Here is a 15,070-nt window from a genome sequence, read left to right as displayed (position 1 = left end):
TTATTTTCTATGCATGCTTTGGTGATGTTTTAGGGGGTTTTTGGGTAGTTATTTATGAGTTGTTAGAGTGTGTTTGGCACCTCATTCGAGTCCATCTGTGTAGGATCGGACCCGAGGGATCGAGGAGGCCATCAGTGTTAGCTGTTGCAGCGTCAGTCCAGCGTCTGCCAGAGGTGAGTAGAACTAAACTTAATCTTTATTTTATGAAATCAAATGCCTAAAACATGCTCATGCATCATGTTTATATGTAATAGGTTGATTGCACTAGTTACACGAATATGAAGCATTGCATTATTTACTGTTGATGGAGATTGGACCAAGGACGACCCCACTAGCCCTAGAGATGTTGTGAGACCTGGCCGGGCCAGGCATACATATACAGTTGTTGTAAGACCTGGCCAGGCCAGGCATACGAAGGTTGTGAGACCCGGCCGGGCCGGGCATACTGAGACTGGAAGGGATGTTTTGGGGTTAGGTCCAATCCGTGATATGATTTGTTTGTGCTGTGACGCATTTTCATGAAAGCATGTAATTAATGAACTGTTTTCTTTGTTTCTACTCACTGGGCTTTTTAGCTCACCCCTCTCCCCTAACCCCAGTGTTGCAGGTTTGAGGTTGATCGGGAAGTCTCAAGAGTAAAGGTTTTGCTTTTGTAATAGTAATAGATTAGCATTTTAGTGTGGACATGTAATGTATATTGGAAATGATTTGTAAGAGAATGTAATGTAAAGTTAAGTGAAGATATGTTTATGGTTTAGTACTGTGCTTGGCCCTAAGACTTGGTTAGTCCCTGTTTAATACATGATGTATGTAATGTTTTAGATATTGAGTTGTGTTTGAACTAAACTTGTGGCATGTGTTGTGTACCAAGCTATGGTATTGGATGAGGACCCTAGTGGAGGTCTTGTGTTGTGGATTGATGCATGCACAGGGTAGGTTTGGTTCTTTGGATGTGACTCCGGCTTGATATATGTTATGTAGACCCAGCTAGAGTTTTGATGAGGGCTCTAGTAGGGGGGTCCTTTTATGTTTTCAGTTATGTCGCATACAGGTCAGGTTCGGTTTGTACATCAGATGTTTGAGTTTTCATGTTAAAGTTTTGATCATGTATGGGATTTGACCAGGTGATAGGAGGTATGTTTGGCTTGCTACGGGTCCCGGCGGCTTTAAGCCGATCTGGATCCTAGCGCCGGTGGCGGTTCGGACCGTTACAGAGGGGTATCGGTTTTCGGGTCGTTACAAAAAGAAGCTAAGGATCTACACTTACCTCTTGAAGATAGGATATGTGATCCTAACATGGAGATATGGAGCAACTCTCTCACAAAGTCTCCAAACTTCAAAACCTTGGTTTTTTAGCTCAAAACCTTCAAAACAACATACAAATTCATCAAAACTTTGAAAGATTTGTAAAAATCATGAAGATCACCCAAGGAAGAGCATGGTCTCACCTCTGTCCGTGGAAATGAAAGAAACTTATCCATTTCACCGACCTAGGGCCTTTTATAGGTGGCTGGCCAGACCACTTTCGGCGGCCAAACGTGAAACCAAAAGCCATGCATGTTCGGCGGCCGAACCTGACTTTCCTTCCTTGGTGCTTTTCTTTCACAAACTCATTTCCTTTACACTTAAAACCATTAAAACATATTAAAATACTTTAGAAAAACATAACTATTACCCTTCGAGAGAGTTTCGACATCCTGGATTCCATCGGAAAGTAGAATTCCGATACCGGACTCTAGCCGGGTATTACAGGAGGGTCCTTAGTAGCAACTTCTTGATCATCCTCGTCCACAAGGACGACCTCCACTCTTCCTTTCAGAGCCCTCTCTTCAATAACGGAGACTTCCAGCCTCACCTCGGGAACCTCTTCTTCAGGGAAGGGGGCCTCAAGCCTCACTTCTGGAGCTTCCTCAGAAGGAAAGGCAAGATCCGACCTCGTCGGCCTAGTGTCTTCTGCCAGCTCGGAAATGATCCTGGGAGCTTCTTCCGTCCCCTCGTTAGAGGCACGTCGAGTCCAGGGGGCTTGAGAGGACTGATGAGCCGAGCTCGATCTGCTGCGGCGGGAGGGTCGAGACGACCTACTACGTCGGGAGCTTGGCCTAGGAGCTTGTGAGGAGACCGGAGGAGGAGGAGGTCGGATAGCCGACCTGGAAGAGATAACTTCGGCCACCCTTTAAGTAGCCTCTCCCACTGATTGCCCAGCCAGGAGGGCGTCCAGAGCTGCGTCCATGCTCTCCCGGGACAGTATGAGATTTTTAGGAGGCTTGATCTGATCCATCTTCACCTCGGAGGCTGCAAAATTAAAAATCAGAGCAAGTCAGAACAGTTCTCAGCAAAGATCACGTAAGCAAAAACTAAAGCAGGTAAATGGGATAGGATACCCGCGTCCTTAATATCCCGAAGATTGGACGCGAACAAGCACTTTTCGACGTCATACTTCTTCTCCACAGAAGTCAGTCGAAGAAATCCGACCTGGTCAGTAAGGCTCAGCTGGGGCAGGTCGTTGCAACCCAGAGAGACATCCTCCCAGGGGAGATAGAGCTCCCAAGCCAACCCCGTTTGCTTCTTTAATTCTACCACCAGAAACCCCTCTATCCAGCCTTTGATAGAGTCTTTATAACCCGTGAAAATGGACAACCCTCCGCGAGGGGCAAAGTAATAAAATTTTTGGCTCGCCTTGACCAGCCTGAAGAAGCTTACGAACAGGTGAACTGTGGGAGTGAAACCCCAGCTCAAACACACAGACTCGAAGGAAGACATGAAGAGAATAGAGTTAGGGGTTAGCATTCGAGGGGTGATCTCGAAATACCGGAAGACCTCGTTGAAGAACGGAGAAAAGGGGAAAGACAAACCATATTCCCTCTGCTTGATGAAAAATACTAGACTAACGTCTCTTTGGGGGTCGACTAGGCCAGGGGGAGAAGGGTAAGGAAGAACGATCCTCTCATTCCGGTAAGGAGCCCGGATGTGAAAAAAAGTGGTATCCAGGTATTCCCTGGAGATGAAACTCCTAATGTTGGACGGAGTGATGCTAGACTCTAGGTTGATGACATCGAGGAGGCTAGAACTATCCATGGCAAAAGAAGAGGCGTACCTGGAGAATAAAGACAGGAAGGCAAAGGTAGCAATGTGCTCGGGGAACAAAGAAATGCAAGAACTTGGAGAAGACAGAGGAAATTTGAAATCTGAAATGACAATAAGGTGAAAGGGTGTTCTAAGGTAAATTGTACTTAGACGGCGCGGTCATAATGATTCTCGGTATTTACCCCCTCGTTAGTCGGGCAATAACTGGCGAGAAGGTAAAGGGGCAATTGATGACCACTGGATTTCTTCACCCCGGCCTGAGGCCCGGCCCATAGTACCAGCCCATTATTTGGAGGCCTTCAAGTCCCTCGCATGAACCAGGTCCGGTCCGCTCAGCTTTAAGACCGAGCTCCAGTTAGCTTCCTCAATCAAGCCGATCCAGTCCATACGGCCCATTAAACAGGTCCTATTTAGGCTCAGCTTTAATCCTATCTTCAGGCCCAGCTCGGAATCAGGAAGGGTATCAACCCATCTGTCTTGTGGGTCCATCCGCATGCACGCCCGGGGGGGAATCAGAGACCGTTACGCATGGGGCAAGAATCTGATATTCTCGCACGTCCGTATCAACATGGCAGGGACAGGTGGCCCAATGGCAGACAGTTTGTTATACGTCACTAGCGGACAAAAGAAAACAGATAAAAGAAGGATTGCCCTCCTCTAGACGGGGCTTTTTCTAATTTTTACAGAATTCTTGTAAAATCCTATTTTTCTGAATTTCAGATCACCAGTCATTGTCGATCATTAATCTTATTAGTAAAATCACATATCAATTTTAGTTTTGTGATTTGAAAATTAAAGCTAAAATTATAATATTTTTTTAGTTTAAATATTAAGTACAATAAAATAAATTAAAAAAGGTGATTAAAAAATTAAGTGATGAATGAGTCAAAATCATATAATAATTTTGTCACATAAGTAATATTCTATGACTTTTACACAAGATAATTATATAATTAAATTAAACCTTTAGTCAAATATGTAACAAAAGCAATTTCTGAAAGTCTCGTGTTCAAATCATTGGAATGATCAAGTGCTTATGGAAAGTGGAGGGTTGAGATGATGAAAAAAAATAATTATATAATTTTTTTTTCTTTATAATTATAGGCAACTAAATGGCATATTCTTATAGAATTGTTCATCACCAAAATACAAAATTCTGGCAAGCAATCATTTTTCTGCCAGATGTCTCCTAACTGATGCAACCAAAATACACAGAAAAAGTCTCTTATCATTAAAAAAAAAACAAAACAAAACAAAAATTGAACATTGGCATAGAACTAAGACTCCATACATGACAGTTTTCTCTTCAACATTTCTGCTTATAAAAAGAAAAATAAATATCTTTTATGACTTTTTTTTTCTCATTCTTTTCTTCTAAATAAAAGACAGAAAGAAAAGGATGGATAGTTAAAATTAGTGATGGTGGAGATTTGAATCCAGGAGGAGAAATTCATCTGTGAGCAGTGACCAGAGTTTCAATAAACCTCAACCCATCAAACCTGGGTGCAAATTTGTTTGTGGAAGCTGTTCTCTGTTGATCTTTGTTTGAGCTAGCTTCCTACAAGAATAATTAAACAATAATTAGTTATCAAGAAAAAAAAAAGTTTCAATAATTCAAACTGGCAGGGTTTGTCTAATTTGGTGGGTAAAAATTTGAATAAATTCAAAGTCTGAAGAATACCGAAGAAAAATTAATTAAATCTTGAAGAATTTTTAGCAAATTTCCAGGAAAATTCTCAGTTCTCGAGCATCAAGATCCAAACAGGCAAAACAGAGACAATAAAGAAAGCAAACAGCCAAAACAGAGAATCCAAACAGGGGGAGAAAAGCAAAGAAAGAATTAACAGGCTTCAATTTTCCAGAAAGATGATTATTTACAAGACCTACCTCAGGAGAAAGATGCATATTAGAATTACAGCTAAAGCTTGAGGTAGAAGATGAAGGGGAAGCAGATATAGCAGTAGCAGAAGCAGCAGCAACAGAGGCAGCAAAGAAACCAGATTTCTTCATTGATTTTGAGAGATGGGGAATTTTGAATTTGAAGAAAATGGTTTGTTTGGTTTCTTGGAAAGAAAAGTTGAGTAGAGAGAAAATAATCAAAGGCAGGGGAGATGGTGGTGGTGAGGTAAAGTCAATCATCAGTGTTGATATATATATAGGGATTTTTGGTCAGCGGTAACGTCGAATATCATACGCGGCAATTATGCCCTTCTTTTTTTTTTTTTTAAGTAATTAAATTTGATAGATGTAATCATACGCTGCTTTCTTTTTATTGAATTTACACTTTTGACTTTGAATTTGTTCTCACCATTTTTTTTTCTTTTTAATTAAAATAGTTTTTAAAAAAATTGACAAAATTCACTTATTAATTTTTAAAAAATTATTGATTTTTCACATAACTATTTGATTCGCTATAAGAAAAACTATTTCAAAAATATTTATTCAAACTATAATTTTAATTTTAATTTTTTTAAATTAAATTTTTTTAATTAAGAATAATTTAATTATTCAATTGTATTTACCTAAATGGCGAGTTAGAAATAGAGAAAGGGGTAAAGGGCAAAATTGTAAAAGAATAAATTTTCTTCTAGAATCTCATGACCGATGAGAGGGGCAATATGGTAAAAGTGGAATTGAATGAAGGCATTTCATGACAGGCTGATCCTTTTCAATCCACAAGCAATTACTGCTCACCACGTGTATGGTCCAGAAAACACCACGCAATCACCTCGCCTCTCAAATGAAAATGTTTTTCTCTTTTTAGGCCATATAAATAGATATCATTCTTTTTACAAAAATGGATTAAATCATCTCTGATTTTTAATTTAATTGATTAAAAAAGTTTTATTTTTCAAATCTTAAACAATTAAAATATTATTTTAAATAAACTCTTAGAAATTAAAATATAATTTTAATAGAAAAAAAACTAAATGTAGTGAAATTAAAAACTTAAACCATAAAATTTATTATTCTTATAAAACAAATATTAAATTAAAATTTAAGAAATTTTGTAAATTTGTAATTTACATATTTGAAGGTCCTAAAATCTACATTAATAAGAAAATATTTTAATTTGTTTCCATCATTAGTTAATAATTTCTAAATCTTCATTATTTTCTTTTCAAATTAAAATTTTATTAAAAAATAGAGAAAATCTAATTAATAATTAATGTTTTTTTCTTTTTGAAAAAAAAAATTTAAAATTCCAACTCAACTAAGTCAAGCTAACCCATTTTCGTTAACCATTTTGATTGATCCTAGTTTGTAATGCTCCTATTCTAGTTTGGTTTCATGACTAAATCAAACCATGATTGAATGTAGTTGTAAATACTCATAATAAAAGATGATCAATCAATCTTCCCTTACGTGTCTTACAAACTATTCTTGTCAGTAGTTTTTTTTTTTTTTTTTATGTGCAAATTTGTCAAATTTGAGTGAAGGGTTAGTTTGATAAGAAGTTTTATTATTATTATATATTTTTTTCAAAGAGTTTGAAAAATATTTTCATACAATTATTTCGGTTCTGATTTAGATTTGATAATTTTTAATTGAGAGAGTTATTATTTAATTTTTAAATTTTATTATTATTAATAAATTTATTTTTATATTTTTATAAATTTATTAAAATATTTTTATTTTTTTATTAATAAAATAATCTTTTTATTTTTTATTTTTATTAAAAGTAAATAAAAAAATAAAAAAAATTTTAATTTTAATTTTAATTTCAATAAATTATTTATTTAATCTTTAAATTTACATCCTTAAAAATATATTAAAATATTTTTATTTTTCTTTTTAAATAAAATAATCAGAAAAAAATTAAAAAGAATAAAAGAATAAAAAATAATTTTTTTATATATATTTTTAATAATAAAAATTAGACGAAATTAAATGAAAAGATAATTACATTAAAAAAAAATTTTAATATATTTTTTAAAATTAAATAATTGATTCGTTAATAATTTTTCAGATACTAATTAATAAATTTTTATTTTTAATTTTATAAATGATTGTTATACAATAAATTAAAGCTGAATTTAACTGTTCTACAAAAGACAAAGCAAAGGTGCAGTTGCTAGGACAAAAAATAAGATGCCGAGTTTTTTTTTTCCTTAAAAATAATATTTTTCATTAAACACTAGTGTCAGATAAAAAAAAATCAATAAACAATCATACAATAATCTATACCCATTAAAAGAGAGAGAAAAAAAAAAAAAAGGAAGAGAGCCGAAACAGGTGAAACCCTAGACCCGAGAGCAAGAGACTCGAATCCAGATTCGGTTGCTTTAGAATTCTATCTTCTCCATTGATGCCGGCGGTGCATTACTACAGAAGCAGATCCTTTAACAGTCCGCTTTTCAAACCATCAGAAACTAAATGAGATGCGGAATTTGCTAGGCAAAGCAGAGAGAAGTAGTCCTTGTCATGTTTTAAGCTTTGTGGTAAATTGACAAGTAGCCATTTTGGAATTTGTGTTAGATTCAAGAAGACATGACGCATTTCAGCAGGTTCATACATTTTGGGATGACATCATGTGTTAAGCTTTCTTTGATGTCTTTAATGTGAAAAATCTTTGGAACACCCTCACTACAAAGACGTGTAATTTAATTAATTCTTACACGTACTTGACAACTACTGTTTTCAAAAGGTTGGAATTTGGAAATCAAACTCAGTTCAAACTACAAAATTATGATCAAAAGAATCAGAGAATATGCTTCACCATTTTTTTTTTTTCGAAATGCTTGACCATTCAAGAAGCTTTGGTGTTCCTCGACTAAAATCGAGGAGGCTCGACCTCTATTAGCAAGGATCAATTCAGTTTCGATTGATGAGTTTCAATTTATCGAGTGCGAGACGAATTCTACAGTCTTTTATAGTGTCAAAGTTATTAAGTCAATCTATTTTGGCCTCCAGCATGTTTCCTTCAAATGCGTCTCTCAGACAATTAATGGCCGATGCTATAGCAAAATTAAAAATCCATTTATGTCCCTTTTCTTGGATTGGCAACAAGAAAAGAGGTTGGGTATGTGGACTAGCAAACCAAATTTGTTTAAATTTTTGAAAAAGAAAAACCTTATAACTTTAGCACTTTAAGTTTTAAATTAAAAAAATCAAAATAAATCAATCTAATTCGATTTTATTAGTTTGATTTTTTATCTACTTGATGCAATTCGATTCAATTTAAGAGGCCATGTAATATTGACTAAATTAATTTGGCTATTTTCATTAAAAACCAAAGAGAAATCAAACCAACCTAACATAAAATCTAGGTCAGTTAATTTGTCTCCCATTTATTCCGAGTTATAAATAATAATAATAATAAAAACACCAATTTCCTTTTTCAGTCAATGATGTAGCTTGAAGATGATTCACATGAATGGCTGATCCTTGCTCCTGCTTCTCCTCAGAGGCGAAGATGAAGACAAGGCAGGTTTAGCTTTTGTTAACCTCACAGTTTTGATTGACGGTGGACGTCGAAACCCAGATGATGAGATGTAGAAAATGAAGATGGCACAAATCTGAGATGAATAAAAGCCACAACCCAAATGCAAGAGATGAGCAACTAAAATCAATTCACAACTCGATGGACTCAAAAATATAAATCGGTCGGTCTACCCTTTTACCAATGGAATCCTTAGTGGAAAGCATAACTGTACGAACAGCAGAAGCACCATAGAATAATTTTAATATATAACATTAACAATGCTGGCTTCCTCAGCACAATATAAAATTCCTGGATGTGAAGGTGTACATAATCAGATTAGAGGATGATGGTTGTGAAATGTTTGAAATGAAATCTGACTAAGCTTGTGGGTGCAGTGTTACGTGACACCATCATCCAGCACACAAGTTAATCAAATGCATACCTAAGATAAGAAAGCATTAAACTTTCTCAAAAGTTGGAAAAGAAAAAGTATGCTTTGAGTCAACGAATATGAGCCACTATAAACGAGGGATACAATTATAAAGTTAAATCTCAAGAGAAAAATTAAGCTTTTCACAGTATTTATAATAAGGCATCAAGCATATCAATTGCTGACAAAGCAGGCACAAAAGACAATGCCATTAATAAACTAATTTTTGCAGTTGTTTTGCTACGTAATTATATAAGAATTAAGCCCACATAATCCTGATAAATTAATCTTAGAGCAGGCAAGCTGCAATCAACAAACCAAAGGCATGACAAACAATATTCATCTCACCTGATCTATCCCAACCCAAAATATAACAGATATAATGAAACATAGATAAAATAATAATAATAATAATTGACTTGTGTAATCAGGCTCGAGTCCACCAGCTCTAAACACGAACTGCCCATAACATAATATCACATTCAAATATCTCATTGTTTAAATTTATACCTACCCAAATAAAGCCTATCAAAATTGCTTATTTTTTGTTCAGGCTCTAATAAAAAAATAAATTAAAAACAAAGACTTTTGACATTTTTTTTCAGTTGCATCAGAAACTTTGAAGATCACATAATATCGATTTTTCAGAGAACCTAATTTGCATATATTCTGCTCCAGTTTGCCTTGATTATATAACCTGCTTAGCTATGTTGATCTTTCAGGATGAGCAAGCAAACTTCACGGGTACCACACGAGTATCCTTATTCATTCCCCTCTATATTTAATAATCGAAGCATCAAATGGTTTCAGATCATGGAGTTGTGGATTATTACTGAGATGTAGGGGCCTACCTAGCAACTCAAGCATGGCACGAGATATCATTATTACAATTCAATCATATAGATCCATTAACAGAAACAAACTCATTTTTACTTTGAAGCTTGTCAAATTTCACAAACAGATAACGCAAGATGCTAAATGGTTTTCAGTCTCTAGTCCAATGTCTTGTGGGAGACAAATACAACATCCTCCGGTGTAACATCAAAGATTGGCTGATTTCTAAGACAAACCAGTAAACTTACTTGGTATAGGCCGCTTCAAGGTGATAAAAGAGTCAAAAGCACATGATGAATCTGTACCTTCTTAGGCTTAATAGAGTCATCCACACTTCCTTGGATATATCCGTGCTTGTGCCTGAATAATGCTTTCTAAATATTCCATGATAGTGCTGTTCTGAGCCATATTACTTGTCTTGCGTACTTTCTTTCTAACCAGTCTACTATGCTTGTCTAAGGATGGAACCCAATCCCAAAAGCCACATCAAAAAATTTCTCGTGTTTCTATTTTATAACTCTTAGGACCCGTGCAGGTGCATTACCTGCTGTCAGTTTATGCATTTAATCTAGGCCGGTGCAAGATCAAGAATCGCATAAAATTTCAGAATGATGACTTCTTCCAAAATTGTATGCAACCCAACCTATGCTAATTGGTCATAAGCAGAAAAATTCTTACAGATAGAGGGACTATGAACGTGTCACATATAGAAGGAATTAGTAAGATACACTTTTGGAGGGAAAAGTTGTAACTGCTGTAACTGAATAAGGAATTTGGAGAGAAAATAAATGTTAGTTAGAAGGTAGTTACTCACGTACATATATAAAGGAGAGAGCTCTTACCTCTAAATGGCATTCAAGAATAATCAATAATATCTCTCCCTATCTTCTCATCTCCCTCTGTTCTCACCTCCTTTCTCCAATTCTCTCCTCATCTCCTTTCTAAATTCTCTTCTCATCCCCAATTCCTCTTCCTTTTCTCATCTCCATTTCTATTCTTAGCCTTGCGCTAACAGAACGCCACTCCAAAAATGGAGAACACCATTAAATTGCAATGTGAATGTTTCAACAGATGCATCTCAAGATCCATATTCTGAAAATATCTTATTAAAATGAGATAAGAAAGAAGATATGATCTCACTTAGTAAACCTATGTACTTATGCTCTCCCGAACATGGTGGCTACTAGCAAGATTTTAAACAAATGAAAATTCCATTTTCAAGGGAGTCTTCGAATTAGAATGACATCAAAAAGCTAATGTAACGCAAAGTCAGTAACACTAAAGCTGCCGCACACAAGCAAAATGTCAAAAACAAGAGTGGAAGCAAAGACATGGAAATATGAATTGTCCTGTTTTAAGTTTTAAGGGTAAACTCTGTATATCATCATTCTCAAATACAAGTTATTCAGATGTTCAGACTTCTTTTTTAAATTAGTAAAAGTAATTAGGCATAAAGACAAAGAGAAACACTAAAACCAAGGATTTAAATCGTGTTCACACATGCAACAACAACTGTGGTTGCGTGTAACAGAAACGGTTCTGTCATGGCTATAATGTAAAGAAAACGACACTCAAACATTGAGAGAAATATGCAAAATGTAGGGAACTGAGAGAATAATAATGGACTCAAATAAAAGTAAAGAGATCCAACAAACTAATAAGCATAAATACATCATATAAAGACCTACAATTGTTGACTTGCATTCTTTAGTCCACAATTATTTTAACTGTTTATAATCTTAACTAATAAACCCCTAGTCCTTTCTACATGATATTTCCATGATCTCCCATAAAATGTAGAATTATTTTGAAGTGGACTAAAGAATCAAAGACCAACAAGGGTATTTCTTTTCTTTTTTTTTTTTGTAACGTGTGTGAATATTGGGAAAGAGACCTTCTGTCTCAAAAAATAAAAAGTTCTCATAAGGTAATGACTGTGATGGCCTTACCTTTACACAACGGTAGTAATGACCATTATAATAAGAAAAAAGAAATTGCCCTTCATAACGGTAATGGCCATTGTCCTGACTCCTGAGCCATAAATAACATGTTAATGGACTGAAGTTCCAAAACCACAAAATTGCAGAAACTTACGACATAATGTAGGTTTATCAACCCTTTCTCAACTCCCTTTATTTGTTGGATAACATTTTCTAGTAGTGGAATCACAAAAGAAGGCATGAAACTGAAACTTCCAAGAAATATTTGTATTCTACCTTTTTTTTTAACCACACTTGGCCCATTTCTTATACTAAATGTTTTCATCTAAGCTGTCCTAAATCACACAATTAATTCTTGGCATCCAGATGTTACACTTTCGCTATCACTGAAACTTTGGTCATTTAATATAAATGCAAAGACATCAATTTTACAATAGAATGCATTATTCTGTGTAATATTGGTTAGACCACCAATAACAGAATAAGAAATAAAGAGGAAAGGAACACATACACATGAATAGACAAGACAACTGCCTCCAGTTTTCTTTGGTTTATTCAATTACAGTAAACTCTCCAGAATTTTCCTTTCAGATAGCATATGTTACAGCATATTGCCAACATTTGCATTTTGATGAACTTGGTTTGAAGAACAGTCTCAATCAGTTCAACTATTAAGGCCAATAACACATTTCTACAAAATATGGGCTTCCGGAAAAAACTTAAGTGCAAAAGTTACTGTTCTCTAGTTGTAATACTTGCAACTAGCAACAAGATGGATTAGATTAATTAAGATACTAATATTATCAACCTTTAGGCTACTAATATAACCACTTTTGACCAAACTTTTGCATAATATTTCCACAAATATCACATCAGATAATTCTCATTCTATTTATCTTCTTAAGATAGATCTCCTTCAAGAAGTTGATCCAATCAAACCACACTACCACTTGTCGAGTGAGGACCTCTACTTTGCATAAAATAAATAAATAAATAAAACTACATGGCCAGTGAAGTGTAGGACAAACCTCAATAACATTTGCAGAGAAATATCACACCCCCAAATAACAATAATATCATTCAAAAGTCCATCTTCTTTATTCAAATTTTCTCAAATTAAGGGAAATACGAAGTACAAAGAGAAAAGATACATCCATTACCTATTTTGGTTTCAAGAAGCCTTAATGGATTCAACAAACCCACTACTAAGTAACCTCTCCACATACTTCCCCAAAATGTCCACCTCCAAATTAACCTTCTGCCCAACTTTCTTCAAAGGAACCACCACCTTTTGTTGTGTATAAGCTACCAGCATGAAATTGAAGCATCCCTCTTCATCAAACACATCCACCACCGTCAAACTAGTCCCATCCACCGCAATAAACCCCTTCGGCACCACGTATCTCAACAACCCTTTGTCCACTTTCACCTTCACCCACAGCGAATCCCCTTCTGCCTCCTTCTCAACTATCTCCCCTGTGCCATCCACGTGCCCCTGCACGAAATGCCCACCCATACGGCTCGTTGGCTGCACTGCCCTCTCCAAATTGACCAGGGACCCGGGCTCCAGCTCTATAAGAGACGTTTTCCTCAGTGTTTCTGGGGATAATCCAACGGTGAACTCTTTATTAGTGAAACTGGTCACTGTTAAGCAGGTCCCATTAACAGCAATGCTGTCTCCGAGATTCACATCTTCGAGGACGGTTTTTGCCCGTATATTAAGGTCGAATCCCCCATCCTCTGTGGCACCGAGGTGTTTGATTTCGCCCATTTCTTCTACGATGCCGGTGAATAGACATCGGATTGCAGGTGATGGTAAATGTGGCTTGAGTACAGGGTTTAGGTTGGGTTTAGCGGTGAAGAGAGACGGAGAGTAGGATTTGGAAGGTGGATTGAGCTTAAATCGGGGTTTGATGGATAGGAGATTGGTGATTCTTTTCGTTGCTGATAGAGAGGTAATTGAGGAGGAGAATTTGGGGGCTGAGGCGAGAGAACTGTGAGAAAGTGACATTTTCCTTCTTGCTGTTTGGTTCCTGAGAAAATTTGAAGTTTGTTATTTTAACGTTTAATAATATGCTGACGGGTTCCACGACTTCGAAACGACGCCGTCTCTTTTACCATCCAAATCCTACTAATCGGGCCGAGACTGAAATATAGGTTGGTCCACTGGCCCATTGAGTTTTGGGAGAAGTCGGAACATTTTTTTAGAATAATATTATTTATAAGATATTTTATAAACTTCAGTTATTAATAATTCATAAAAAAATATTTTAAATTATTTTTTAAAATAAAATCTAAATTTAATTGACGTATAAATACATAGTTATGGTTTTCAATTTTATTAAAAAATAAATGTTATGTAGTTTTCTATAAGTAAATAATTTTTTTTTGTAAATATATAAATATGTATCACACATATGAATACTTAAAAGTTATTAGACTCATTTCCATTTATACTTAATAAATTGTTATTAAATTCTAACATAATCTTCAATTTTCAATTTATATAATTAAAAGCTATCTAACTTTTCAATTGTGTAATAATGATTCACTGTAACTAAGTACTTTTCCCTTATAAAAATTTTGAGCAAATATTTCACTAGATTGTCATATAAGTCACCTGTCAACTTCGGGCATCAACTTTAAAACTTATGTTTAACTAAATATTATTATTTAAAAATAAAAAATAAATAAAATTATTGATATGATTCAACACTCGCGCAAAATTTATGAGGCGATTTCTCATTGAATCTCGTGTGATGTGTTACAAACTCTTTTCATCTCTTTCAAAAATTCAAAAATTTTGCAAAAGAATAACTGCGGTAAGTGCTGCTGGACAAGTGTTGGTTAGTCTATAGAGCTACGTTAAAAGAGGTTTGAGTCTGCGAGCGATAGAAAGGTAGTGCAAAGCGCTGAGATGTGCTAGAAGGCACACGAAACTTCTAGAAAGGACGTGCGGGAACTAGCTAGTGGAATCTGGTTGACAACATAAGATTTTAGATTAGCTCATAATTAGTCAGGAGAGCCAAGAACAGCCAAGAGGCTGCTAGACCAGTCTAAAAGTTTCCAAAAATCTGTTGGACAGTAAGTTTACTTCAGCCAAATGGGTCACACGTGCATTTTGACTAACCTATTCAAAATTTTTTTTAGAGTGTAAAATTACTAAAAGGTCTCTAAAAGTTCTGGAAAGAGAAGTCTGATCACACATTACAGGTTGCACTTCCACCACATATTGAGAAGGTGGAATGCCTATAAATACCCACATGAGATTCATTTGTACAACTTTTAGCTTTTGGCCAAGTGAAGCATCCATATTATGTAAAGCATTTTTTAAGACAATACAATTTTCTTATTCCT

At 35.3% G+C, this 15,070-nt stretch overlaps 2 protein-coding genes across 4 annotated transcripts; both read right to left on the bottom strand.

Moving 5' to 3' along the window:
* Positions 1–4,140: 4,140 nt before the first annotated feature.
* On the bottom strand, positions 4,141–5,229 carry LOC110629604. Its single transcript, XM_021776649.2, has 2 exons — positions 4,972–5,229; positions 4,141–4,642 (listed from the first exon to the last, which is right to left on the bottom strand). Exons 1-2 carry the CDS (start codon positions 5,221–5,223, stop codon positions 4,535–4,537), a joined length of 360 nt encoding a protein of 119 aa, XP_021632341.1. The 5' UTR covers positions 5,224–5,229; the 3' UTR covers positions 4,141–4,534.
* Positions 5,230–8,405: 3,176 nt separating this feature from the next.
* LOC110629045 (riboflavin synthase) lies at positions 8,406–13,763 on the bottom strand. Of its 3 annotated transcripts, none has more exons than XM_021775890.2 (2): positions 12,874–13,763; positions 8,406–8,603 (listed from the first exon to the last, which is right to left on the bottom strand). In XM_021775890.2, the coding sequence occupies exon 1, from the start codon at positions 13,722–13,724 to the stop codon at positions 12,885–12,887; it is 840 nt and encodes a 279-aa protein (XP_021631582.1). In that variant the 5' UTR covers positions 13,725–13,763; the 3' UTR covers positions 8,406–8,603; positions 12,874–12,884. The 3 variants fall into 3 exon arrangements, with proteins under 3 accessions (XP_021631582.1, XP_021631583.1, XP_021631581.1); XM_021775891.2 differs by lacking the exon at positions 8,406–8,603 and adding an exon at positions 8,721–8,735; XM_021775889.2 differs by lacking the exon at positions 8,406–8,603 and adding an exon at positions 8,794–11,804.
* Between the last annotated feature and the right edge of the window lie 1,307 nt (positions 13,764–15,070).

The sequence above is a fragment of the Manihot esculenta genome, chromosome 13 (genome assembly GCF_001659605.2).
Source record: "Manihot esculenta cultivar AM560-2 chromosome 13, M.esculenta_v8, whole genome shotgun sequence".
Lineage (NCBI taxonomy): Eukaryota > Viridiplantae > Streptophyta > Magnoliopsida > Malpighiales > Euphorbiaceae > Manihot > Manihot esculenta.
Note: the sequence above shows the minus strand (reverse complement) of the source record. Positions and strands in the feature narration are given on the sequence as shown.

Excerpts from the sequence above, each read along its gene's own strand:
- LOC110629045 (XM_021775890.2), bottom strand. The coding sequence starts at position 13,724 with ATGTCACTTTCTCACAGTTCTCTCGCCTCAGCCCCCAAATTCTCCTCC.
- LOC110629604 (XM_021776649.2), bottom strand. The coding sequence starts at position 5,223 with ATGATTGACTTTACCTCACCACCACCATCTCCCCTGCCTTTGATTATT. Across the intron at positions 4,643-4,971 it reads ATATGCATCTTTCTCCTGAG|GAAGCTAGCTCAAACAAAGA; the intron begins GTAGGTCTTGTA and ends TTATTCTTGTAG.